The 24702-nt window shown below is 46.4% G+C and overlaps 1 protein-coding gene across 6 annotated transcripts in view; it reads left to right on the forward strand.

Moving 5' to 3' along the window:
- APBA1 (amyloid beta precursor protein binding family A member 1) overlaps positions 1 to 24702 on the forward strand; it is a 206170-nt gene that overhangs the window by 125154 nt on the left and 56314 nt on the right. For all 6 annotated transcript variants that reach the window (XM_040449390.1, XM_040449394.1, XM_040449395.1 and 3 more), the window contains exon 2: positions 11700 to 12961. In XM_040449390.1, the coding sequence (XP_040305324.1) occupies positions 11780 to 12961 (1182 nt within the window). In that variant the 5' untranslated portion in view covers positions 11700 to 11779. The remainder of the gene's footprint in view (positions 1 to 11699; positions 12962 to 24702) is intronic.

Raw genomic sequence — 24702 nt, forward strand, 5'->3', positions numbered from 1 at the left:
TTTTATCATCTCATTTAGTCCTTGCATATCAGATTTGAGGTATAGCTGAAAAAAATGTTTGAGGATGATGGCCAGCAGACCCCAGGCTGCTTTCTTGATCTGCAAAAAAAAAAAAAAAAAAAAAAAAAAAAGAACCTTGGAAACAAGAATTTGATCCAAAGCTTCATAATTGGGATCGTGGCTGCTATTCTGGTGTGAATCTGGAGAAGGAAAATGCTAGAGGAAGCTACGGAAAACTTGAGGGGATTGAGACAAGCAAGTTACCTGACATTCTAATGAGCCAAATAATTTGTAAAAGTAACAGTAGCAGTAAATTTGAGGTGATGTGATCTCAAAGGAAAGACTCCATTTTAATGAATTACTGTTCAGTTCATCCTCAGCCTGATATTCCCCTGTTTCCATGTACTTTTGCAGTGTGAAGTAGTGAGCCTCTGAAAACTAACGTAGCTGAACTGATTTTAGAGATTTACTATCTTTAACACTATAGTGCTGAGTGTGCATGGCTTTCTGTGTAATAACAGAAATATTGGGACAATGAGCCAGATTGCTTACAACTGGTGATTTAATACTCCTGAACTCAGTGTAATGTAGCAACAGAGATAGTAAATGTAGTGGGGGGTAAGGAAAAGAAGTTTAATAGGGGTGTGAAAAAGGAGATTGTAACAGAAAAAAGAATGCCAAGTCTATTAAACCCTCAATACATATGGATTATGCAGATATGTGTGATTTTATACCAGGTGCCTTTCACAAAAATTCAGATAGACTTTTAATCGGCTTTGATTTCCAGAAAACATTCCTTGAATTTTCTAGAAAACTTGCAAGATTTCCCCTCTGAGTTTCTGTGACTGCCTTAAGCTTATTTCCTGTGTTTTAATGAAATAAGAATGATGAATGAATGATTCAATTGTTAAAATGCTAGATGAAGAGCCAGACAATAAGGAAGTCTACAGAAATTCAGATTTTTCTCTTTAATCAAAGGCTGGGTTGTGATCAGGGCTCTTGGATTGGCACGACTGAAGTATTCCAAGAAGATGAATTAATTTCCCTGCCCAGTTAGTGTTGGCCACAATTGTACAGATTTCAAGGCGGGTGAAAGTAATGAACCTGATTTTGCGGTAATTACACAAGAATGCATTCATTCGGACGACTTCTGGCCCTCTGGTTACCTGCAAAGATAAAAGCTTATGGTAAAGATGTGGCCATTGGCCAAACAATTTTTAAGCCATCTTTTGGAATTGACTTCAGAGCTTGAAGTCTTTTTAATAATCTTGGCTGGTGCACACCTTCATCCTTTAGGGATAGATTTGATATTCGGAGAACATCAAACAGCATTCACAGCCCAATCTTGTAAATTAGGTGGATAATAAATCTGGATGATACCCTTTGAGGTCAGAAATCAAATATAACTAAGTATGAGTATAGAATATTGAAAACGATTTGCTGGTAGCTTCAAAACCTTTAAATTAACTTTGAAATCAATTCCAATAGAGGAGTGGCCAAAGTGTTTTTGAGCAAAGGCAGTGACTGCCCTTGGAACATGTGAGTATAGAATCTGCCAAGGTGACTATTCTAAATGGGATTACCCCAATTTTGATGTTTGTTTTAAAAAAATCAATCACATCACTTTATATGCTCAGTAAAATGTAATAAGAAAAACATGAACAGTGAGATCCAGACGACCCTACAGCCAACCCTTTCAGCACTGAGTGACCTTGGACAAGTTATTTAAGCCATCTGAGCCTCTGGTTCAAAATTAGCAGTTGGGAACAGCCAAATTATGGAAAGAGCCTAAATGTCCATCAACTGACGAATGGATAAAGACGATGTGGTTTATATATACAATGGAATACTACTTGGCAATGAGAAAGAATGAAATCTGGCCATTTGTAGCAACGTGGATGGAACTGGAGGGTATTATGCTAAGTGAAATAAGTCAGGCAGAAAAAGACAGATACCATATGTTTTCATTCATATGTGGATCCTGAGAAACTTAACAGAAGACTCGGGGGGAGGGGAAGGGGAGAAAAAAAAGTTACAGAGAGGGAAGGGGGCAAACCATAAGAGACTCTTAAATACTGAGAACAAACTGAGGGTTGATGGGGGTGGGGGAGAGGGGAAAGTGGGTGATGGGCATTGAGGAGGGCACCTGTTGGGATGAGTACTGGGTGTTGTATGGAAACCAATTTGACAATAAATTATATAAAAAATAAAAAATAAAATAAAACAAAATTGTGGTTAAAGCCCCAATGAAAAAACAAAACAAACAAAAACAAAAACAAAATTAGCAGTTGGGGACAGTAATTCCCACTGGGACTGTAGTGAGGGTAAGAAACACAGTATGGAGAGCACCACGTGTATTGGTCTACACGCATAGTCGGGTTTGTGATAATTATTTGGTGGATTTGTTTATGCCCAGCCTTACTTCAAGATGATTAGAAGTAGCTTAAATACTTATTTTCCATCCCAACATAGACTTCTTTGGGAAAGAGTAATAAGGGTACCATGTGCTCAATGCATTTATATTAGCGTCGTTGGTTTTAATATTTTTTTTTTTGCTTTCTAAAAACTATGTATTGATCTGTGAAATACTAATTATGATGTGTGCAGAAAATACGCTAATGAATCTCAGGTAGCACTTAAAATGTATCAGGCACTGTTGTGTGTTATATATATAAGTCGTATCATCCAATAACCCTGTGATGCAAGTACTATCCCCATTTTAGAAATGATAAAATTCGATCATTTGCTATCAGTTATCCAAAGTCAAAGAAAGTGGTGATGCGTCACAAGTAAGTGATGAAACCATGTTGCGGTGGAGGCAGTCTGCCACCCACACCTGTCCCCTTAACCACTATGATATCTCATTAAGTGTATGGATGATGACATCCTTTAGACATAACTTTGATATTTGAAGAATATCAAGCACCATTCCTAGCCAACTCTTGTAAATGAGGGGAGGGATAATCCTTTGATGGCAAAAATCAACAGACTTTATATTAGAATAGAATACTGGGAACAATTTGCTGTTAACTTCATATCCCAGAAATTGACTTTGAAAGCTGTTGCAATAAAGGAGTGGCCAAAGCATTCTGAGCAAAGGCAATGGCCTTGAAACATAGGACAAGAAACCACCCACCTATTGTTGGGCAGGTGCTGAAAGACAAGTTCAGCTGCATGTGTGGATGAAAGTTTAATTCAGCAGGCATTCCACCATTTCTAAAGGCTATGGGGACCATCAATGAGTGGCCATCCAAAAAAGCCATTAGCGTTCTTGACCCAGAAAATGGGGTATCCATGGTGTTGAAGCAGCCAACTTTGGGGCAGTCTGTGCCCAGGGGAATAAATTGAATCACTGGATGGAAGATCAGAGGCCAGATCCTAATTCTGGAGTGAGGGGGAAAGCTAGGTCTCAAATTAGGACTGAATAGAGACTGAGAACAGGCTATGCCTGCAGTTGACAGACTAGGGCAATACGATGTCAACTGGCTTCTGTCCTTGGAAGAGGAGAAATGTAGAGGTGGAGGCCCAGACAAGACAGACAGACAGGCAGACAGTCTTTTATGCCCATAATGTTTCCTGTGTGGATTTTCCATGTCAATTCCCTGATCCCATGTAGCCTCTGGAGAAGGAGTACAGTGGGGCTGAGAAGACACAGCAGAGCCTGGTATAGTATTTCCCATTAGGGTGCCACCTCCGTGATGTTTACTATAGCTCTAGTATTTATTGTTTTACATCTGTCTTTAAGTGATTTTTTTGTCATCTGACAACATGGGCATCACACATTTGGTATCAGGGTCCCAGCAGGTAATAGATGGGGAACTCAAATTAGATAATATGCAGATAGGCAGATAGTTGAATAGAGAGATCCCCACCACCCCTACCACCCATAAGCCTGAAGAAAATGGAAGGGAGCCATCATGTAAAGCCATTTGGAGTGGGCCACCTGCAAGGGAAACTGAGGATGTCCAGCCCACATGTTCTCTGCAAAGCAGAACAGGGTCAAGGACACAGCCCTGCGTTCCAACCACAGAGACCTCACCCTGGTTGACATCTGGCCATTCATCAATACTCCTTGGGTGCAAGTGCTCACCTCACTCTGAAATCATTACCAGTACTATCTATCAAGCCAAGCTTCCCAATTTCAGGCACAGGAATATCCAGGGAAACAAAATAATATTTCACTTGGGTAAGATGTGCTGTGTAAGGAGGCTTTCCTGACCATGTGAATCTATTTAAACTGGAAATGATTTTAGGATGGAGAAATGTGTGTTCTCTATCCATCTTAGCTCCCAGTATCATTACATTTAATTTCCAAATGAATCAAAGGAGATTAAGCTTTAATGAACTCTATTTTTTAAATTTCTGTCTTCTATCTGTCACCCTTGTAAATAGATGCATTGAGTTTAGAAAGTTGATTTCCATGGGGTTCTCGTTGTCCTTTGGATTCACAGTTGATCTAACTTCTAGAAGGAAAACATATTTATAGAGTAGGGATGATGGGTAAGAATACCTGGGTATTCTTATTCTGTCACCTTTTTTTTTTTTAATGAGAACCATTAATCTCCCAGCCTGTGTGGATGGATGTGTGTGTGTGTGTGTGTGTGTGTGTGTGCGCGCACGCGCGCGCGCGCACATGTACGCATACAGCATTGAGGGCACAATCCTGTTCGGCAACCAGAACTGATTGTTATTTTGGAGATTAATATATTACCACGTCCTCAGGGGCATCAGCAGCCCCTGCAGTGGCTTGGTGGCAGACATCGTGTTGACAGGAAATGTATGTGGTTGGACATGGATGCAGGTGGATTAGGACAGGTTACAGTCCAAAGAAATAGGACTCTCCTTCCAACGCTGGCAGGAGACAATGAGCAACATTCCTTAAGTCTACAGGAGCTATTTGTACTTCTTAAATGTACACAAAAATATAAAAACAAATACACGGAATCATATTGTTCCTTCTAGCTTTCTTCCCCCCAGGGGAGAGGATGGTTAGTACCATCAGTCCTATTCTTTTCCTGTGTATCTGCCCCCCACCACCACATGTTTTCCTTCCACCTGTATCACTGTCCCCCAGACCTCCATGCTAACCACCTGATAGGACTTCTTTGGTTATTTTTCACAGTGCATTTTGTCTTCAGTCAGACCTATTTTCTAAAACTACTTCTGAAAATGTTAAAAGGGACAGTCTATTTTAAATTCTTATCAATGACTCCTTAAGGACAGATCAACCAAAGTCATTTACAGCCTTCCCTTCCATTAATCCCAAACCAACATGAGTCTCAGCTAACAGTCTGAGATACCTGGATTCAGCTGCTGAATTGTGAAATGTCCTATTTATAAATGGTGCACTGCAGCGGAGTTCCTTTCTTTTGTTAACCTTTTCTAGCTGGCTGTAGAACATTCCAGTACTAAGGGCTAGAAAGGCACCTGTGCTTCACCACAGGCAGCCTGGATTCCCTCACTCCTAGAGCGAGGACAGCACAGAAACCCCTCTTCATGTTGTGTCGGAGCTCCTGCAGGAGGACTGTCTTGCCTCTGTCTTCCAGATCACACAACATTTTTGTAGAGGGGGACTGATTTTCTTCATCCAGCTGCTTCTCCTCCCTTTGCCCTAGCCTCCAGAGGCACAAGGGTCCTAGTCAAGGCCATCGATTGGATGAAGGCACTCTTCTCCCAGGCCTCAGTTCTCAGATGCTTAAGAGCTCATGACATTAGACCCTGTAAGAACTGCAGGACTCATATGACTCACTAAGGGGATGCAGATGTGGTTGTTGTTCTAACTGTAGGCTCCTTTGGTGGCTTGAACCTCTTTCTATTTTGTACAAGTATTATCATTATCAGCAGGTATTATAATTATTAGAGCCGTCTGCCCTTAAAGCCCGGAACCATGCATTAGAAACTCTTCTATGCTTTTTGCCTTTGCATGCTACCTGATACATATCTAATAAATGCCAACTGGATCAATACATTCAAATGTAGGAAAACACTGGATTGCTAGAGTTCTTTGGGAACTTACAGAATCAGAAGAAGGTAGAGGAGAGGCACCTGGGTGGCTCAGTTGGTTGAGCGTCCGACTCTTAGTATCAGCTCAGGTCATGATCTCAGGGTCGTGGGATTGAGCCCTGTGTTGGGCTCCACGCTGAGCATGAAGCTTACTTGGGAATTTCTCTCTCTGTTTCTGCTCCTCTCCCAGGCCTACTCTCTTTTTTTCTCTCTCTCAAATAAAAATAATTTTGTTTATTTAAAAAAAGGGAAAAGGAAAGTGGAGGAGGTGCGTGGGTGGATGAGTGCAGCAAAGATTCATGAGAGAAAGAAGAAATGAGTTCTCCAGAGGCTAAGCATGCCAATGGCCAGAGGGCCCTAAATACTGGGGGCAAACAGATTTTTTCCTTTTAATCACTAAAACATCATTGACTACCAACTGTGCACCCTCTGTGCTTATCAGTGGGGAATCAAAGATAAGTGACAAGCCGTCTTTTCCTAAGGACTTCTTATTTATAAAGAATTGTTGCTTAGTGTGACAGGTGCTGTGCCATATATATATATATATATATATATATATATGTATATATATATATATATCTCACGTATATATGTGATATATATGCCTGGCATATATATATATACATATATATATACATATATGTATATATACATATATATATACACACACACACGTATACGCATATCTTGTATGTGTGTGTGTGTGTGTGTGTGTGTGTGTGTGTGTATATATAATAGACAAAGTAAAGTGGGGACAAAGTGAGGGGTTAATTAAACCTTATCACTCGGCTGATTGAAACCAGTCAATGGCATACCAATACACTTGAGATAAAATCCCAACTCTTTACCATGATGTACCAGCCTTGCCAGCGCTTTCCATCTCCCCATCCTCATTTCCATCCACACCACCCCTTTTGCACTCACAAACATTGCTTCTGCCCTTGAACGTAGCAAGTGCCTTCTTGCTCATGGCCCTGCCCTCAGATTTTTACACGGCCGCCCCCTTCCTTATCATTCGGGCCCCAGCTCAAACATCACCTCCTCTGGCCACTATCTACATAACTCCCTCTTCTTGGTGACCTGCTATGCCTTGACTGTTTCAGTTTCTTCATAAGACATTTCACTATTCAGACCTATCCTGTTTATGTACTTACATAATCACTGTCTGTTCCCCTCTCTTTTCTCTTCACCTCCCTCCCCTTTCCCCCCACCCCATGCATAAAGTGGAGGCTTCAAGAATCAGAGAAGCCTTGGGGCGCCTGGGTGGCTCAGTCGGTTAAGCGTCCGACTTTGGCTCAGGTCATGATCTCGAGGTCTGTGAGTTCAAGCCCCGCGTCGGGCTCTGTGCTGACAGCTCAGAGCCTGGAGCCTGTTTCGGATTCTGTGTCTCCCTCTCTCTCTGACCCTCCCCCGTTCATGCTCTGTCTCTCTCTGTCTCAAAAAAATAAATAAATAAACATTAAAAAAAAAAAAAAAAAGAACCAGAGAAGCCTGTCTACCTTGGTCACCACTCTGCCCCAGTGCCTCCCATTGCATGGAGGCTGGCATATAATAGACAGTCCTCAGGTGTGAACTTGCTCTGGGGAAGACAAGAAAGATTCACCGAAAATGAGAAAGATTTACCAAATCTAGGTGAAAAATAATCTGAGAGTAGGGAAGGCAGTTAGGGTCAGCACTAGGGGTGTTAGAACATGGGGTGCTGGTGAAGTGTGGCATGACGCCGGAGGAGTGATGTGGCTCTTGGGCTTTGTTTGCAAGGAGTAAGACTCAAGAACGAAGAGCTAAAGCTGGACAGTGAGGGTAGGTGCCAATTCCAGCATCTCCATGGCTTATGTGTCCCGGGGCAATCACCTACCCCCATGGTGCCTCCATTTCCTCAGTTTTAGTTTTTGTATTTATTTTGACAGACAGAGAGAGAGAGAGAGAGAGAGAGAGAGAGAGAGAGAGAAAGAGAGAGAACAAGTAGGTGAAGGGCAGAAAGAAGGAGAGACAAAATCCCAAGCAGGCTCTGCGCCATCAGCACAGAGCCCAACGCTGGGCTCCAGCTCATGTACCGTGAGATCATGACCTAAGCCAAGATGAAGAGCCAGATGCTTAACTGACAGAGCCACCCAGGGACCCCCATTTCCACAGTTTTAAAATAGCTGATAATTCTCCCTAGAAAGAGGGTAGAAGAGGACTCTCTTCATAGGCTAGAGTGAGGATTAAACAAGTCATGGGGTAAAAATGCCTATGAGTGGCTGGTAGAGTTGGCTAAGCATTTGTACCGTGCACCAGAGGGGAATCATTAAAGAGTCTGAGAAATAGGGTTATGGGCTTCAGATTTGTATTTTGGAAAGATCATCCAGCTAGCCCTGGGGAAAATGGTCTGGAGGGGGCTGAGACATTAGCCAAGGAAATAATTGTGTAGGTGAGACAGACCAAGGCAAGACAGTGGCAGTGAGGGTGATGCAGGAGGTAGGAAAACAATGGACTTGGTCATCAGTTTGGGCAAGGAGGTGAGGGGACGAGATTCTTTGCTTTTTAAGCACATACCGTGAAAAAGGTCTTTGTCCACATTTGAGTTTTCCCTTTAGATTTCTCTAAGTAGAACTGCTGAGGTGAAGGTATGTTACCTTTGAAAGATTTTAATTCACCTTGCCAAGATCACAACCCAAACTATATTCTTGAAACTGTGACACTGAGTGAAATATAAATACTCCATGAATAAATACTCCCCTGAGGCTGGGGGATGGGGGTATGAGGACAATGCACTTAGAAATCTCCATGGTACGCTACAACATTATTTTAACGGCATTCTCCCCAGAGGGTGGGCTTCTTGTAAATTTCTTGGCCATGATTTTGTGTACATACGTGCACGGAAACCCCATCTCCATTGAATCAGTAAGTGCTCTAGGAGAGGGCACCGTTTGCCATTTTTACCCAGAATAAACTAAAACTTCTTTTTAACACATATATCAATAGATGTTCATCAGTAAAATCTATTTTCACTGGAGACAGTGTTTTGGCCAATTCTACATGTGGTTATCATGAATTGTTGCATTGGCCATTCACACGCCTTGTCTGCTGTTTATTGTATTTCCAGCACTAACCACACACGGCTGACATATCTCAGGATAATGGTACCCAGGGAAGTGTTTGGTATGTTCAGGATCCCTCTCTGTGAACGCTTGCTTTGTGTCCGTGAGACTGAGATTTGTACATTAGTTTTTAATTTGTTGTCTTATCCAGAGAGTCTTCATAAAGGAAATGTGGGTACACTGTTCTGGTCTATGTGTTGTACTCAACTGGATATTTGTTTTGTATTTTCCATGATCCCTGCGAGGCCACTGAACCAGGGGCCTCAGCACCAATACCTGCCTCTTCTGTTCAAAGCATTAACCATCCACCAAAGTCTGAACAGAGCCTCGTACTTGCTTTTGGAAAACCTTCTCATGCCTAGGCCTAGTTCCTCTTCTCAGGCATTAGTGAGGAGAGGCCACAATTTTCGTGAGGAGACTGGGTCTCATTGGTATGAAGTGGGACTCCTGTCAAGGAAAGCAAGCAAGAAGGCTTGACCATCTCTAGTAAACCATCATTGTTTTCTTCTGGCGTGTCAGTCAGCCAAGGGGAGGGAAGGGGGTGGATCCATGAAAAAATGGGGGAAGAGGATATTTCTGCTTAAAGGTGAACTCGGTAGCTCCAAATGCCCTCCTTTACTGCTGAGATTGTCATAGTGCTGGAAGGAAATTCCCATGGTTGTGGTGGGGAGCTGAGTAGAATGTATTCCATTGCAATATTAGACAGTCAATCAAATGCCTCCTGGAGCTTTCTGCTAGCTCCATTGAAGAGTTCACATCCCAGGGCGCCTGGGTGGCTCATTCGGTTAAGCGTCCCACTTCGGCTCGGGTCATGATCTCACGGTTCATGAGTTCGACAGCTGTGCTGTCAGCTCAGAGCCTGGAGCCTGCTTCAGATTCTTCTGTCTCCCTCTTTCTCTGCCCCTCCCCTGCTTGTACTCACTCACTCTCTCTCAAAAATGAATAAACATTAAAAAATAATTTTAAAAAAGAGTTCATGCGCATCCATTTTGTCCAATTGTAACGTGGGTTCTCCAAAAGAACACTATAAGGAAAGCCTACTTATTATTGAACCCATTTATTGCAGGTGTCTTGAAATCTTACGGGTCCTACCTGTTTTTGTTATTCTGTACATCCTTTATATTTATTTCCATACACTGGACACATTATGCCATAAATAAGCATAATAATATGTGATAAGAATAAGTGAGAGAAGTTGAAACCAAATCTGTCTCTACAGGTTTCTCTGGAAATAGGTAGAGACATACCTATATTTTTTTGAATGTTTACTTATTTGGGGGGGCGGGAGGGGAGGCAGCAGAGAGAGAGGGAAAGAGACCAAGCAGCCTCCATGCTCAGCATGGAGCCCGATGTAGGGCTCGATCCCACGACCATGAGATCATGACCTGAGCCAAGGAAATCAAGAGCTGGGCACTTAACTGACTGAGCCACCCAGGCGCCCGAGATATACCCATATTTTTTTTTTTAAGGTTTTTTTTTTATTTATTTTTGAGACAGAGAGAGACAGAGCATGAACGGGGGAGGGGCAAAGAGAGAGGGAGGCACAGAATCGGAAGCAGGCTCCAGGCTCTGAGCCATCAGCCCAGAGCCCGATGCGGGGCTCGAACTCACAGACCGCGAGATCGTGACCTGAGCTGAAGTCGGACGCTTAACCGACTGAGCCACCCAGGCACCCGATATACCCATATTTTTAAGAGATTAGCCATAATTTTCACATACCCAGTACCAGCTATCATGGTAATTCATAGAGTCAAAGAATTTTTAGGTCCAGGGTATATGGGAAGTACACTAGTTAGTGTTTCTTTACGTGTATTTGTCAGAACTTTGGCCTCTAGGGGAAAAAAGTGTGGGGGGGGGTTCCTAGTCACACAAATTTGGGAACCCCCACATCTTGTGTCTTACTCCTAGATTCTTCACAATGAAAACTCAACTGTAAGTCAGCATTTCCCAAACTTACTTGACCACAGAGTCTTTGCCCTGTGGAACAGCTGTAGGAAATGAGTGGGTTCTCACAGCGGAGGCTCAGAAAATTAAGCCACCGGTCCCAGGTAACAGAGCCAGTAATGACAGACAGGACAAGAACCCTCTGAGGGTAGGTAGCCTGCCTCCGAATGGCTGTACATTTGTATTGACAGCAGTAGCTCAAAACATTTCGAGATGATTTTTTCCCCTTGAAATTTATTTAAAGAACCGTTTCTAAAGTATCCAGGATCCTAGTTCAATTTGGAGAGATTTATCCCTTAGCAGATGGAAAATGTGTCAATTGGCTCATTCAATTTAGTAGTACTCTTTATTCATATGCATCAGAAATGGAACCTGAATAGTAAGCTTGGTGGAGGGAAAACAAACCGCTCGTGAGGCTCTCAGTCTGAGGGGTAGGGAAAGGAGAAAGCCAGCAAGCAATTAGACAAGTAGATATGTAATTACAAATTACGACACATGCAATGCAGAAAATGAACTGTGTGCTGTCGGGCTGAGTTGAAATTTGCAATCTTTTTTTTGAATTGACCCGGATTCAGAAGGGGTCAATAGCAGCTGTTTTGACGGTTTCTCTGGGTGCTCAGCCCAGAACAGCGTGAAGCTCGTTAACAGCCCCTCCCCTTCTTGTCTTCCCAGCCGGGTGGCGCAAAATGAGCACGCAGTGAGCCCGCCCAGCCTCTGGCCCAGCCTCTCTCCCAGCCGGCCCGACGCCCACCATGAGCCACTTGGAGGGCTCCGCGGAGGTGGAGGTGACCGACGAGGCGGCAGGCGGGGAGGTGAACGAGTCGGTGGAGGCTGACCTGGAGCACCCCGAGGTGGAGGAGCAGCAGCAGCGCTATGCGGGCCGCCCCGGGCGCGGGCGCGCCGTCGAGGACCCGCGCGCCCCGCCGGGGCAGCAGGAGGAGGAGGAGCGCGGGGAGTGCCTGGCGCGCTCGGCCAGCACGGAGAGCGGCTTCCACAACCACACGGACACGGCCGAGGGCGACGTGATCGCCGCGGCCCGCGACGGCTACGATGCGGAGCGCGCGCAGGACCCCGAGGACGAGAGCGCCTACGCCGTGCAGTACCGGCCCGAGGCCGAGGAGTACACGGAGCAGGCGGAGGCCGAGCACGCCGAGGCCACGCACCGCCGCGCGCTGCCCAACCACCTGCACTTCCACTCGCTGGAGCACGAGGAGGCGATGAACGCGGCCTACTCGGGCTACGTGTACACGCACCGGCTGTTCCACCGCGGCGAGGACGAGCCCTACGCCGAGCCCTACGCCGACTACGGGGGCCTCCAGGAGCACGTGTACGAGGAGATCGGGGACGCGCCCGAGCTGGAGGCGCGCGACGGGCTGCGGCTGTACGAGCAGGAGCGCGACGAGGCCGCCGCGTATCGCCAGGAGGCCCTGGGCGCGCGGCTGCACCACTACGACGAGCGCTCCGACGGCGAGTCCGACAGCCCGGAGAAGGAGGCGGAGTTCGCGCCCTACCCGCGTATGGACAGCTACGAGCAGGAGGAGGACATCGATCAGATTGTGGCCGAGGTCAAGCAGAGCATGAGCTCGCAGAGCCTCGACAAGGCGGCCGAGGACATGCCAGAGGCCGAGCAGGACCTGGAGCGCGCCCCCACCCCGGGCGGGGGCCGCCCTGACAGCCCCGAGCTGCAGGCGCTGGCGGGGCAGCAGCGGGCGGCGGGCACCGCGGGCGGCGAGGCGGGGCAGCGGTACAGCAAGGAGAAAAGGGATGCCATCTCGCTGGCCATCAAGGACATCAAAGAGGCCATCGAGGAGGTGAAAACCAGGACCATCCGTTCGCCTTACACCCCCGACGAGCCCAAAGAGCCCATCTGGGTCATGCGCCAGGACATTAGCCCCACCAGGGATTGTGACGACCAGAGGCCGGTGGATGGAGATGTAAGTACGCGCGGGTTTGGGCTCCAGCTGCGCGCGTGGCCTTGCTTGCCATCGGGAAATGACTTCACGAGAAAAGGGGTCCTGGGGTGGGGGGACGCTAAAATCGCGCCCACGTGGAGCCTCGGAAGCAGCTTGTGTTTAAGCACCCCTGAGTGAAACACAGGTGGATCGGCGTTTAAGTGTTGAAGCCACTTATCAGACCTTTAGAGGGATGGCTGTAAATCGGTGGTTCTCAAATGGTGCCTGGAACGTGTGTTCAGAAATTGATTTCTAGACACATCACACTCTTCCCACCCCTCATTTCTCACTTAGAAGCCCCAGGGGTGGGACACGAGAATTTTATTTTTAAAAATTTTTTAACATTTATTTTGGCGAGAGACAAAGCACGAGCAGGGGAGGGGCGGGGGGGGGGGGGCCAGACAGAAGTCTAAGCAGGCTCCAGCTCTGAGCTGTCATCACAGAGCCCAATGCGGGCCTCAAACCCACAGGAACCGTGAGGTCATGACCTGAGCCGAAGTCAGAGGTTTAACGGAGCCACCCAGGCGACCCGAGAATTTGTAATTTTCACGTCAAGTAAAAACCACATGTGGGTTGAGCAAGGAGATACTCGGTTGGAAACGCTTTTTTGCAAAGGGGAGAAAGGTTCTTTTGTAACAGGGGATGGGCGGGCATATAGCAGTCACATGCCATGACAGGCAGAATATTTTAAATAAAGCACAGGTTTTGGCTTTTGCTTTGTATTAACGCTTCATAACCTAAATTCTCTGGCTGTAGAATCTGCAAGGTTCTCTGTGGCTGGGCAAAAAGAGGGTCTCTTTTATAGGGAGGAGCAAAGTGGGCTGGAAAAAAGGAGGCATGGGGAACAGGGATGAAAGCGTGGCTTGAATGCCTTACAGACAAGAGTGTGTTTTAACTGGAGGCCAGCCTGTTCCCACCCAGAGGGGCCCTTGAGGAAGGGTTGTAGGCTGGCCAAAAGTTCAAGGACCTGGAGGAACAAAAAAGGTTCAGGCAAAGATTAATTAACCGACATTTTGTTCTGACTGATGGACAGTTAGCTAATCATTTTTCAGGCAAAAAAAAAAGTGAATTTGAAGGGTCTGTGTCTGACCTTGTCATAGGTAATCAAGGGGACTCCTGTAAGTCTTAGGTGAGTCATGGCGGGGGGGGGGGGGGGGGGGGGGGCGAGGGGGGGGTGGTCTTTGGAGTACACTATTTCAAGAACAAAAAAGGGTAGGGGGGAGGTTTCCTTACCTTTGCTGTTTTCCAGAATCACAGGGCTCAGGTGAAGTTGAGGGTCAACTAACAGGGTCCCAGGTGGTACTGATGCTGTTGGCCACAGGACCACCACTTGAGAGCCACTTTCTTAAAGTAATCCCTTAACAGTTTGGAACCGCCATTGTGGCACCTTTTGGAGGGCATCAAGGGAATCCTTCTGAGAGTTTCCTGCCAGAAGTTTCTGCAGTTTTTCACCCACACTGTGCCTCACGTTGTGGCTTGCAGTAAGGGAGCCCGGGCACCCTTCTCCACAAAAGTCCTGTTTGGGGTTTTAAACCAAATTGTGCTTCGTTGGGAAAATGTACAGAAGGCTCTTGCTGCCCCTGCTAATGTTTTATTTTCCATTTTTGAAATATCTAAGAAATTTGATAAGCTGGTAAGCTTGGATGTCACAGTCCATTCAAAATAAATCGAGAAGGCTAACCTTTGCCTCCACAGCCTGGCACTAAAGCTTCTCTTGAATAATTTTTAGGCATTTTCATTTAAAATGGGAGCTTGGACTAAAAGAAGGTTTAGGAGGTTAAATTCAATTTCATTTAATTCTGCATCCTGTGGTTGCACCAGGTTATTTCTCAGTCCATGTTTTGGAGTGAGAAGCCATTATTGGAAGCTGTTTGTTCGTTCGACTTATGCGTGAAGGGCTTTAGAGGTCAGGGGTATCGTTCACCTCCTCTTTCAGTAACAGTCAACATTTGCTGGTAGCTAATTAAATCGCTGGCACCTTTCGGGAAAGGTGGGAAACTGGTTGGGAATGGATCTGCGTCCTCCCCAGCAGGGGGGCAGCATTGAATCAGGTAGTTCAGCGATGCTCTGCGTCTCCCTTCTCTTGTCACATGCCAGCAGTGAAAGACAGGTGCACTCACATGTAGTCTTCCCCTTGGCCTCCAGCTGCCGCCAGGTTCCTTCTGGCAAGAAAGGAAATACGGCGGCATTTTGCAAATGTAGGGGAAGTGGAGCGGATTTTCAAAAGTAAGGAGATGGTCGGGGTGCCTGGGTGGCTCAGTCGGTTAAGCGTCCGACTTGGGCTCAGGTCATGATCTCTGTGGTGTGTGGGTTCAAGCCCCACGTCCGGCTCTGTGCTGACAGCTCAGGGCCTGGAGCCTGCTTTGGATTCTGTATCTCCCTCTCTCTCTCTGCCACTCCCCCACTTACCCCTGTCTGTCTGTCTGTCTCTCTCAAAACAAAATAAAATAAACATTAAAAATTTTTCAAAAAAAGAGTAAGAAGGTGGCAAGAGACTGGGTTCTACATCCTTTTAGAAACTCGGAAAGCCATCAGGAAAGAAGTAGCAGGAGCATTAAGTCCAGTTGCTGTCTTTTTTCTCACATACACTAGCTCCTTGACGTAACCGACTTCACCCTGTGGTCCCTGCAGCCTCACGACGAACCCACAACACGGCCCACATTGGGGCTGGGGCTTGCTTTGATTCATTTGAACTGGGAGAACAACTTAAGCCTCTTACACGATGCTTCATTCAAAAGCTAGAATTATGATAGGATATCGGATGATGCGTTAGAAATTCATTCTGTCAGAAATTCAGCTTGATGGTCAGAGATTGGTGAGTAGGGCTTACTAGGTTATGAAGAGTTAATGCAAAGCAAAAGCCAAAACCTGTGCTTTAGTTAAAATACTCTGCCTGTCATTTTTAAGCTGTTTGGATTTGTGGGTTTTATTCCATCTGTCTTGACACATTCATAGGAAGGACCTTACGGGCACCTGGGTGGTTCAGTTGTTTGAGCGTTTCGCTTCGGCTCAGGTCATGATCTCATGGTTCATGAGTTCAAGCCCCGCATTGGGCTCTCTGCTGTCAGCACAGAGCCCACTTTGGATCTTCTGTCCTCCTCGCTCTCTGCCCCTCCCTCCCTCCGTGTGTCTCTCTCTCTCTCCCTCTCTCTCTCTCTCAAAAATAAAACATTAAAAGGTTTTTTTTTAAAAAAGGAAAGATCTTCATTTCTTACCTCTTGGATGGCATCATGAGAGGAAAATAAAAGTATATACATTATGTTGATTTCCATCTTAGCATCAAAAAATAGTTACTGAATGCTCTGTGTATGCTATTGTAGAAAATGAAAAAGCACTGTTAAAAAAGTGTGGCCCAAAGTCTGCCGGGAGAGTGAATTTTTGTTAAAAATACAAATTACTGCCTTTCCTTTCCAAATTGGAATACCTAGGGTGGGGGCCAGGGATATGTTTTGGTTTTGTTTGCTTTGGTTTATTTCGTTTTGTAAATTCTCCCTGTGATTCTAAAACATATAAAAGATTAAGAACCACTGATTCGCAGGAAACGAATGTATCCTCTGGACAGTCGGCCCATGCGAGATCTGTGGTTTTGAGACTTCGCTAAATCTTTTATTAGCCCAGGTCTGGTTTTAGCAAAGGGGACTGTCCCCTTGTGATCGTGGTCAGCAGACCTGGACAAGGGGCCTTGGATTTCTTGCTGTAGGAGCAGTGCATTGTCAAATGGCATGATAAGAAACTACAGTGAGTAAATAGATGGAAATAAAAACCACCTGCATTACCAACGTGCCAGAGAGAACCGCTGATGGCCTCATCTGCTTCCGAGTTTTGCTCTTTCCTGGAGCAAAGTGGCATTTGTTTGTGAGCGAGTCGTATGGAATGTGAAAGTGGGATTGCTCATTAGCCAGAACTTGAACATATACTAGAGGCCCAGCACTGATTGAAAATAATTGTTTTCAGGGGCGCCTGGGTGGCTCAGTCAGTCAGTTAAGTGTCTGACTTCGGCTCAGGTCATGATCTCATGGCTCGTGGGTTCCAGCCCTGCGTCAGGCTCTGTGCTGACGGCTCGGAGCCTGGAGCCTGCTTCGGATTCTGTGTCTCCCTCTCTCTCTGCCCCTCCCCTGCTTGCGTTGTCTCTCTCAAAAATAAATGTTGAAAAAAATTTTTTAAAAGAAAATACTTGTTTCTGGAAAATTGTACCAATACTTAAGTGCTTTGCTTCTGGTAAAGATTTCTCTATTCCTCGTCTTTTTGAAAACTCCCTCCCAAACCCCTTCTGGAAAAATTGTTAAGGAATGACCAGTTCTGAAAAGTTTCACAATCTACCAGTCTCTCTTTAGCCAACAGAAATCGTTCTGCGGGGCACCTGGATGGCTCAGTTGGTTAAGTGTCTGAATCGTGATTTCGGCCCAGGTCATGATCTCACTCACGGTTCATGAGTTTGAACCCCCATCAGGCTCTGTGGTGACAGAGTTCGAGCCCCATGTCAGCACAGAGGCTGACAGTTCCGAGCCTGCTTGGTATTCTCTCTCTGCCTCTTTCTTTCTGCCCCTCCCCTTCAATCTCTCTCTCTCTCTCTCTCTCTCTCTCTCAAAACTAAAATTTAAAAACTCGTTCTGAGTAGAGAACAGAGCATGGCGGAATCAGAGAGATGGGGAGTAACAGGCATCTGGCATCATTTGGAGGGTTGTGGCTGTTTTGAGTGGGTGTTGTGCAGCTGGAAATGGTGTTTATCTCTCCTCACAGAGCTGCACTAAAAGGACGGTAAAATAAGAAAAAGATGTAAAGCCACCAGGAGACAGCAGCAGAAAAGAACACACTGCCAGGACCCCGAAGTGGGGCTGGCTGCAGGAGACATTGGTGCTCCCCGGGGCTTCCAGTTGTCCTCTTCCTTCAAGCACAGGGAGCCGGGTGCCGCTCTCGCCCACCCCCTGGAAGTTGGGCGTGGCCTCTAACGTGGGAGTGGTGATGTGCGATGCTCCTTCTGAGCAGGAGCCCTGAAGCCTCGTGTTAAGATGATGGGGTCAGAGGCGCCTGGGTGGCTCGGTCGGTTGGGCGTCCGACTTCGGCTCAGGTCGCGATCTCGCAGTTCACGAGTTCTAGCCCCGCATCGGGCTCTGTGCTTCCAGCTTGGAACCTCCTTCTGAGTCTGTGTCTCCCTCTCTCTCTGCCCCTCCCCCACTCGTGCTGTCTCTGTCTCTCTCTCTCAAATATAAATAAAAATATTTAAAAAAAAAACATGATGGGGCATAAGATGGCGGAACCTCTCTCAGCACGGGTCCCGAGGGACCGTGATGAGCAGGGCTCCCTGATGACCCTGGGGACATGTAGCATGAGAGAGGAATACACTTGTGTTGTTCTAAGCCTTGGGGATGTGGAGTGGTTGTTACACAGCCTGGCCTGATCAATACCGACTAATACACTGATAGGTTTCTGTTGACTCTGCTAAATGTCTGTGAGGATTCGTGCCACGAATTCCCCCAGAAAGGTTCAGGAATTAGAGACCCCGCATACCTCAGGTGGCTGGCATATGGCTGAGAAAAAAAAAAAAAAAAAAAAGATGGTTTGGAAAGTCTGTCACCGGAAACATTAGATTCCTTCTGCAGCTCAGGCGCCAGGTTACCACCCCCTGCCCCCTGGCCCCACAGAGGGTGGAAAGTTTACTGTAAAGGAAAGGGTGACCCAGAGAAGCCCTGGACCTAGGGACACTAGTCACTGCTAAAAATGGGAATGAGGCACCTTGGAGAACACAGGGCCTACTAAGTAGTGAGAGGCTGAGAATGCCTTAGAATTCTTAGCTGTCAGGCTTAGAACCCACCCGCCCCTGGCCCCTTGCAGGAGGTTAGAGTATTCCCCTCCTCCGCCCCCCCCCCCCCGACCCGGAGGAGACAGGCCCAAGAGCAAATAACTACAGATACTCATGTTTGGGGCTTTCCCGACAGAACACCTGGGTCCCCGCCTGATCTCACTGCAGTGAAGTTTCCTGCCTCTCGTGAATCTTCCAGTGGGCTTTTTGGGGACCCACTGTTGTTAAATGAGTGGACACCCAAGGATCACCAAACATCTGAAGAACATCTATAACAAGAAAGACAAAGGCACAAAAAAGGAAACGGAGAAAGGTACTTGAAGAAATAAAAGCAGTGCGCTGAGCAAGAGAAAACCATAAGATACTTATTAGTATCCTCAGAAAGGAGAAAATAAGGGAGCCATCGAATTAGAATAGGACACCATCAGGGCACCTGGGCAGCTAGGTCCGTTGAGCATCCGACTTTGGCTCAGGTCATGATGTCACAGCTTGTGAGGTCGAGCCCCATGTCGGGCTCTGTGCTGACAGCTCGGAGCCTGGACCCTGTTTCGGATTCTGTGTCTCCCTCTCTCTCTGCCGCTAACCCACTTGCATTCTGTCTCCGTCTCTCTCAAAAATAAATAAACATTAAAAAAAAATTTTTAAAGGGGGTAGGACACCATCAGGGTGCCTGGGGGCCCAGGTCAGTTAAGCATCTGACTTCAGCTCAGGTCATGATCTTTCAGTCCGTGGGTTCAAGCCCTGTGTCAGACTCTGTGCTGACAGCTCAGAGCCTTGAGCCTGCTTTGGATTCTGTGTCTCCTCCTGTCTCTGCCCCTCCCCTGCTCACACACTCTCTCTTTCTCTGTCTCTCAAAAATAAATAAACATTAAAAAAAAAGAATAGGATGCCATCTTTAAAAAAAAATTCCTGCCCCCAATTTTTTGACTAGCAAATATGATAGCAGAAATTAAAAATTTTAAAAATCTTTCAGTAGGAAGAGGACAAAGTTGAGGGAATCATCCAGAAAGTAGAACAATGAAGGCAAAAGGAATGGAAAGTAAGTAAGAACATAGATAAAATGGAGAAATCGTGAAACAAAAGATGTTGAGAACTGCCTGGCAAAAAGATTGCCCTGGGTACCTAGAACAGTGATGTAAAAATTAAAAAAGGCAGGGGGCACAGAAATTTCAGAACAGACAGGAGGAAGAGAGGATCCTGCGGGCTTGCCAAGAAGTTATAACAGGTCCCAAATGGTCAGGAATCACCGTCATTTGATCACCCTCAAAATGGTATTGAACTTCTCAAAAGCAATGCTGGAAACTGGCAGGCCTACACACCCCTAATTTCCAGTTGAGTGTGAAGGTGGAATCAACATGTTTTCAGATACGCGGGGTCCCAGGAAATTTACATCCCATGTACCTTTGCTCAGGAGGCCACTAGAGGATTGCTCCCGGAGAAGGGAGCATAATTCAAGAAAGAATATGGGGGTGCCTGGGTTGCTCAGTAGGTTAAGCATCCCACTTTGGCTCAGGTCATGATCGCACCGTTCGTGAGTTCGAGCCCCACGTCGGACTCTGTACTAACAGTGCGGAGCCTGCTTAGGATTCTGTCTCTCTCTGTCTCCCTCTCTCTGCCCCTCCCCCACTTGCACTCACTCTGTGCCTCTCTCTCTCTCAAAACAAATAAACTTAAAAAAAAAAAAAGAGCTTGGGGGAATGAGGTCCCACACAGGAAAGAAACAGAGGGACTCCCCTGGCTGATGGAGAAGGAGATCCCAGACGACAGCTGTGTAGAGGGACAGGGCATAAGCCAGTGCAGTGTGGGCCAGGACCTGGAGGGTTTCCAGAAAGTCTGGAAGTGAGAGAGTTCCTAATATATTTGTACCGAGAGGAATCTTCGATTGTTTTAGCGGAGTTTGGCATAAACTATTGATGAGTACACAGAAAACGAAGCAAACGGAAAAAGCGCAGTTATTTGCACGAAAAACAATTGTTACACAGGCAAGAAATGCAATAATATACCGCGTGTGTCTCAGCAGGGAGGAGCATAGGCGTAGTCTTCAGAGTGTAAACACTGAACATTGATTCGCCGGAAATCATGACATGACGAGGATGAGGGAAGGTATAGTGTAAAAGAGGAAAAATCCTGGTCTTTTGTAGATGCCAAGAAATAATGGCTAAAATTGAAAAGTTAAGGTGAGGCAGCACGAGTGTGGAAGATCCCAGAAGCAATGCTGAAAGACTGGGCAATGAGGCCATGGAGGGAGGAAAAATGGGGAAAGGGACGATGGTGTTTGCCAAAAGCCTGACTTTTCAAACTGTATTCACCCATGTCTTTGCCTTAAATGAAAAATATAAAAGAGTAGGGGTGCCTGGGTGGCTCAGTCGGTAAGCGTCCGACTTCAGCTCAGGTCATGATCTCGGGGTTCGTGAGTTCGAGCCCTGCGTCGGGCTCTGTGCTCACAGCTCGGAGCCTGGAACCTGCTTCGGATTCTGTGTCTCCCTCTGTCTCTGCTCCTCCCCCACCTGTGCTCTGTCTCTCTCTCAAAAGTAAACATTTAAAAAAAATTTTTTTAAATATAAAAGAGTAGAATCCCTCAGAGATCATTCATGTACAGCATCATCTCAATGATACTGTCCGTTTTCTTGACAAAAGAGAGAAGAGCCAACATCTCTATTATGTGCACGATTTATAGAAAATGTGTCGTATGGTCACTGTGTCATATGGTGAGACACATGTAAGGTTTTGTGTGTGAAGCATGCACACTTCCATTTGGCTCACCTCCACACACAGAAGAGTAGAGAAGGAAAAGTAGGTCAAGGCGGGGGGTTGAAGAACACTAATTGGGAAGTGGATTTGCACCTTGACAGTGAAAAGTTTGAAGAGTTCAGGAGCTGTGGGCTGGATAACGGGCATTGAGTCTGGAGACCACTGAGCATGTACGGGAGGACGTGAAGCAGGGATACTGTTCACCACAGTGGGAACAGCGCCGGCTGAGGTCAAATGTGGATGCGCTGATTCCTCCGATTTGTATACTTATTTAGGTTCATGGTTTTTTTTTATTTTGAGAGAGAGCACAAGTAGAGGAGGGGCAGAGAGAGAGGGAGAGAGAGAATCCCAAGAAGGCTCCGCATTGTCAGCACAGAGCCCGATGTGGGGCTCAATCCCAGGAACCATGAGATCATGACCTGAGCCAAAATCAAGAGTCAGGCGCTTAACCGACTGAGCCACCCAGGCGCCCCTAGGTTAATGCTTTTTACCTTGAAAATGAAATGTGTTCGAGATACCTTCCTTTACCAAGGTACATTTGCGGCCCATTCTGCAACTTAGGACCAGCAGCAGGTTGTCATATCCCTGCCGTTGGGGGGTAATGTTCGAAGTAACAGAACTTAGTGGTCAGTAACAAAAAAGGAAATCATTGTTCCATGAACTGTGAGGACCTGAACTGACCGGGGTCATTTTTTTGCGAGAGGTGAAGATCTTACTGTTACAGACTTCAAAATGAAAAGGCTTGACCTTGAAATCCCTTTCAGAGTGCAAATAATTAATTTCAGTCATGAAAAAAAAAGGGGGGGAGTGGGAGAGTCTGTGCTTTTGCTCTCTCCCCCTGGATTTGAAGCATCGTCTCTGATTATTTAACTCACCTTTAGAATTCCACCTGCCCCAGAGAGGCCCTGTTTACAGGGCTGAACAGGTGTCTCCCCACTGACCTCAGACCATTGCCGCGTTGGAATCACTGGGGCAAACCTCTTGCCCGATCTGCACAGCAGAAGGCAAGGTCTCCAATTGGACTTTGTGCTGTGTGGAATGAAATTAAGTGATGGGAAGATTGATTTTTTTTTTTTTTAACTCCCAGACTCTAATCTTTCCTCTTCTCTCGACCCCGTTCCCAGGAGGAATCTTTCTCAGCTTCTTAATGGATCGTCTCACTAGCCAGTGCCTGTGTGGCACTGTGGTGTGGAATATGGGGAGAGCCCCCAGGAAGCAAAGGAATGATTTAGCCAGAGAGAAATCTGTCATCACTTTCCAGATAGAAATTCAGCACACAGGGCCACAGTTTGTATGTCTGACCTGATCGCTTAATCAATTGGAGCTCAGGAAACTTCTCAAGGGTCTTTAGAAAAATTGTTAGCTCCCCTGTCTGTGCGCTCTCAATATTTTCTGATAAGTGGATCAGGGCTATAGAGGGGAGGAAGGGAGGGTGCAGGGAGAGGAACAGATATATCATGGGTAATTCAGTGGTAACCCAATTAAACCTGGGCCTTGTAGTCTTAGGGAATTATGAAATATGATTTATCTATAGACATGATCATCTTCCAAATGAGACCCACTCCCATTACAAGGCTAACGGGCAGCATGTTCTCAATACAGAATGCAGTCTCTCAACCCGCTAGCTTTGAGGCAGTTTTCAGTGGCCACTTTCTTGAGAATAGCCATAGAGAGGGTGTTGGGATAACAGACACTCAACTGTGTGCTTGGTGTGCCTAACTGATTTCTTCAGTGGGTCAGGCCCTGCCAGCAGGACACCAAAAACTTAATAAGAATAGTAATGAATTGGGGGGTGGGGGGTGCCTGGGTGGCTGAGTTGGTTAAGCGTCCGACTTCAGCTCAGGTCGTGATCTCATGGTTTGCAGGTTCGAGACCCATGTTGGGCTCTGTGCTGACAGCTCAGAGCCTGGAGCCTGCTTCAGATTCTGTGTCTCCCTCTCTCTCTGCCCCTCCCCCACCGTGGTCTGTCTGTTTCTCGAAAATAAACGTTAAAAAAATTTTTAAAGAAGAGTAATGGATCGAAATTCAGAGCTGGGCTGGACATTTTGGCCTCAGCTTTCTAGGCACAGTAGCTGAATATATCTGGGTTATGTGACCCGGGGCCTCAGCCTACCAGTCAATGTCTTTGACACATTTCACAGAGCTTTAGAGGGCAAATCACCCTGGATATCTGATTCCCTTTGTCTTGGGCAAAGATAAAGAGATTCCCCCAGGAGCTAATTTCTTAGTGTAAATTCCAGGCATGACTAGACAGACCCCACTGGATCGAGACCACATGGCTCCTTCGGTGTGTAAGGATTCCCATCCCCCAGCACCTAGACTCACCTCACTCGTTGGCTTCGTACTTATGAATTCCAAATTTACTTCTGTTTACCCAAACTTGCTCCCATGCCGCACATCTTACACACAGGCTCTCACTTCTGTCCACACCACAGTCCCATTCAGTGGCACCAAGGCCCCACTCTCTAAATAGATGATTCCCAAGATTCCAAGCTTCCTGATTAGAATCAGGATGTTGGGTGATGGGATCAGTATTTCTCAGGCCCGCTCAGAATTGGTAACCACTTTGGGGCGCCTGGGTGGCGCAGTCGGTTGGGCGTCCGACTTCAGCCAGGTCACGATCTCGCGGTCCGTGAGTTCGAGCCCCGCGTCGGGCTCTGGGCTGATGGCTCGGAGCCTGGAGCCTGTTTCCGATTCTGTGTCTCCCTCTCTCTCTGCCCCTCACCCGTTCATGCTCTGTCTCTCTCTGTCCCAAAAATAAATAAACGTTGAAAAAAAAAATTTAAAAAAAAAAAAAAAAGAATTGGTAACCACCAACTTAAACTGTGGACTACAGTCTAACACTTAATCCTTTATGACCTTATTTTCTCCTGTCTCGTAAAGCATGAGCCTGTTGCCTCTTGGATTCACTGTCAGTCAGCTGAAGGCACAGCGTCCTTTCCTCGTCTTGTATCAGAGCACGTCGCCCAAAGTGGACGCCCACTAAGTATTCGTTATGTGTAAATCTTGGCCCTGCAGTGCATCTGCTGCGGTCACGTTCAGCTGCTCTCTTCCTCAAGCTAGTTTCCTCGTCAGTAAAATGAGTTAGATTTATTCCCCAGGGTGACCCGTGAGAAAAGGGGATTTCCCAGACACGGAGTCCCCTGCGGAAATGTGACTGGAGAAGCACAAG

The sequence above is a fragment of the Herpailurus yagouaroundi genome, unplaced genomic scaffold (genome assembly GCF_014898765.1).
Source record: "Herpailurus yagouaroundi ecotype Mexico unplaced genomic scaffold, PumYag 199, whole genome shotgun sequence".
Taxonomy (NCBI): domain Eukaryota; kingdom Metazoa; phylum Chordata; class Mammalia; order Carnivora; family Felidae; genus Herpailurus; species Herpailurus yagouaroundi.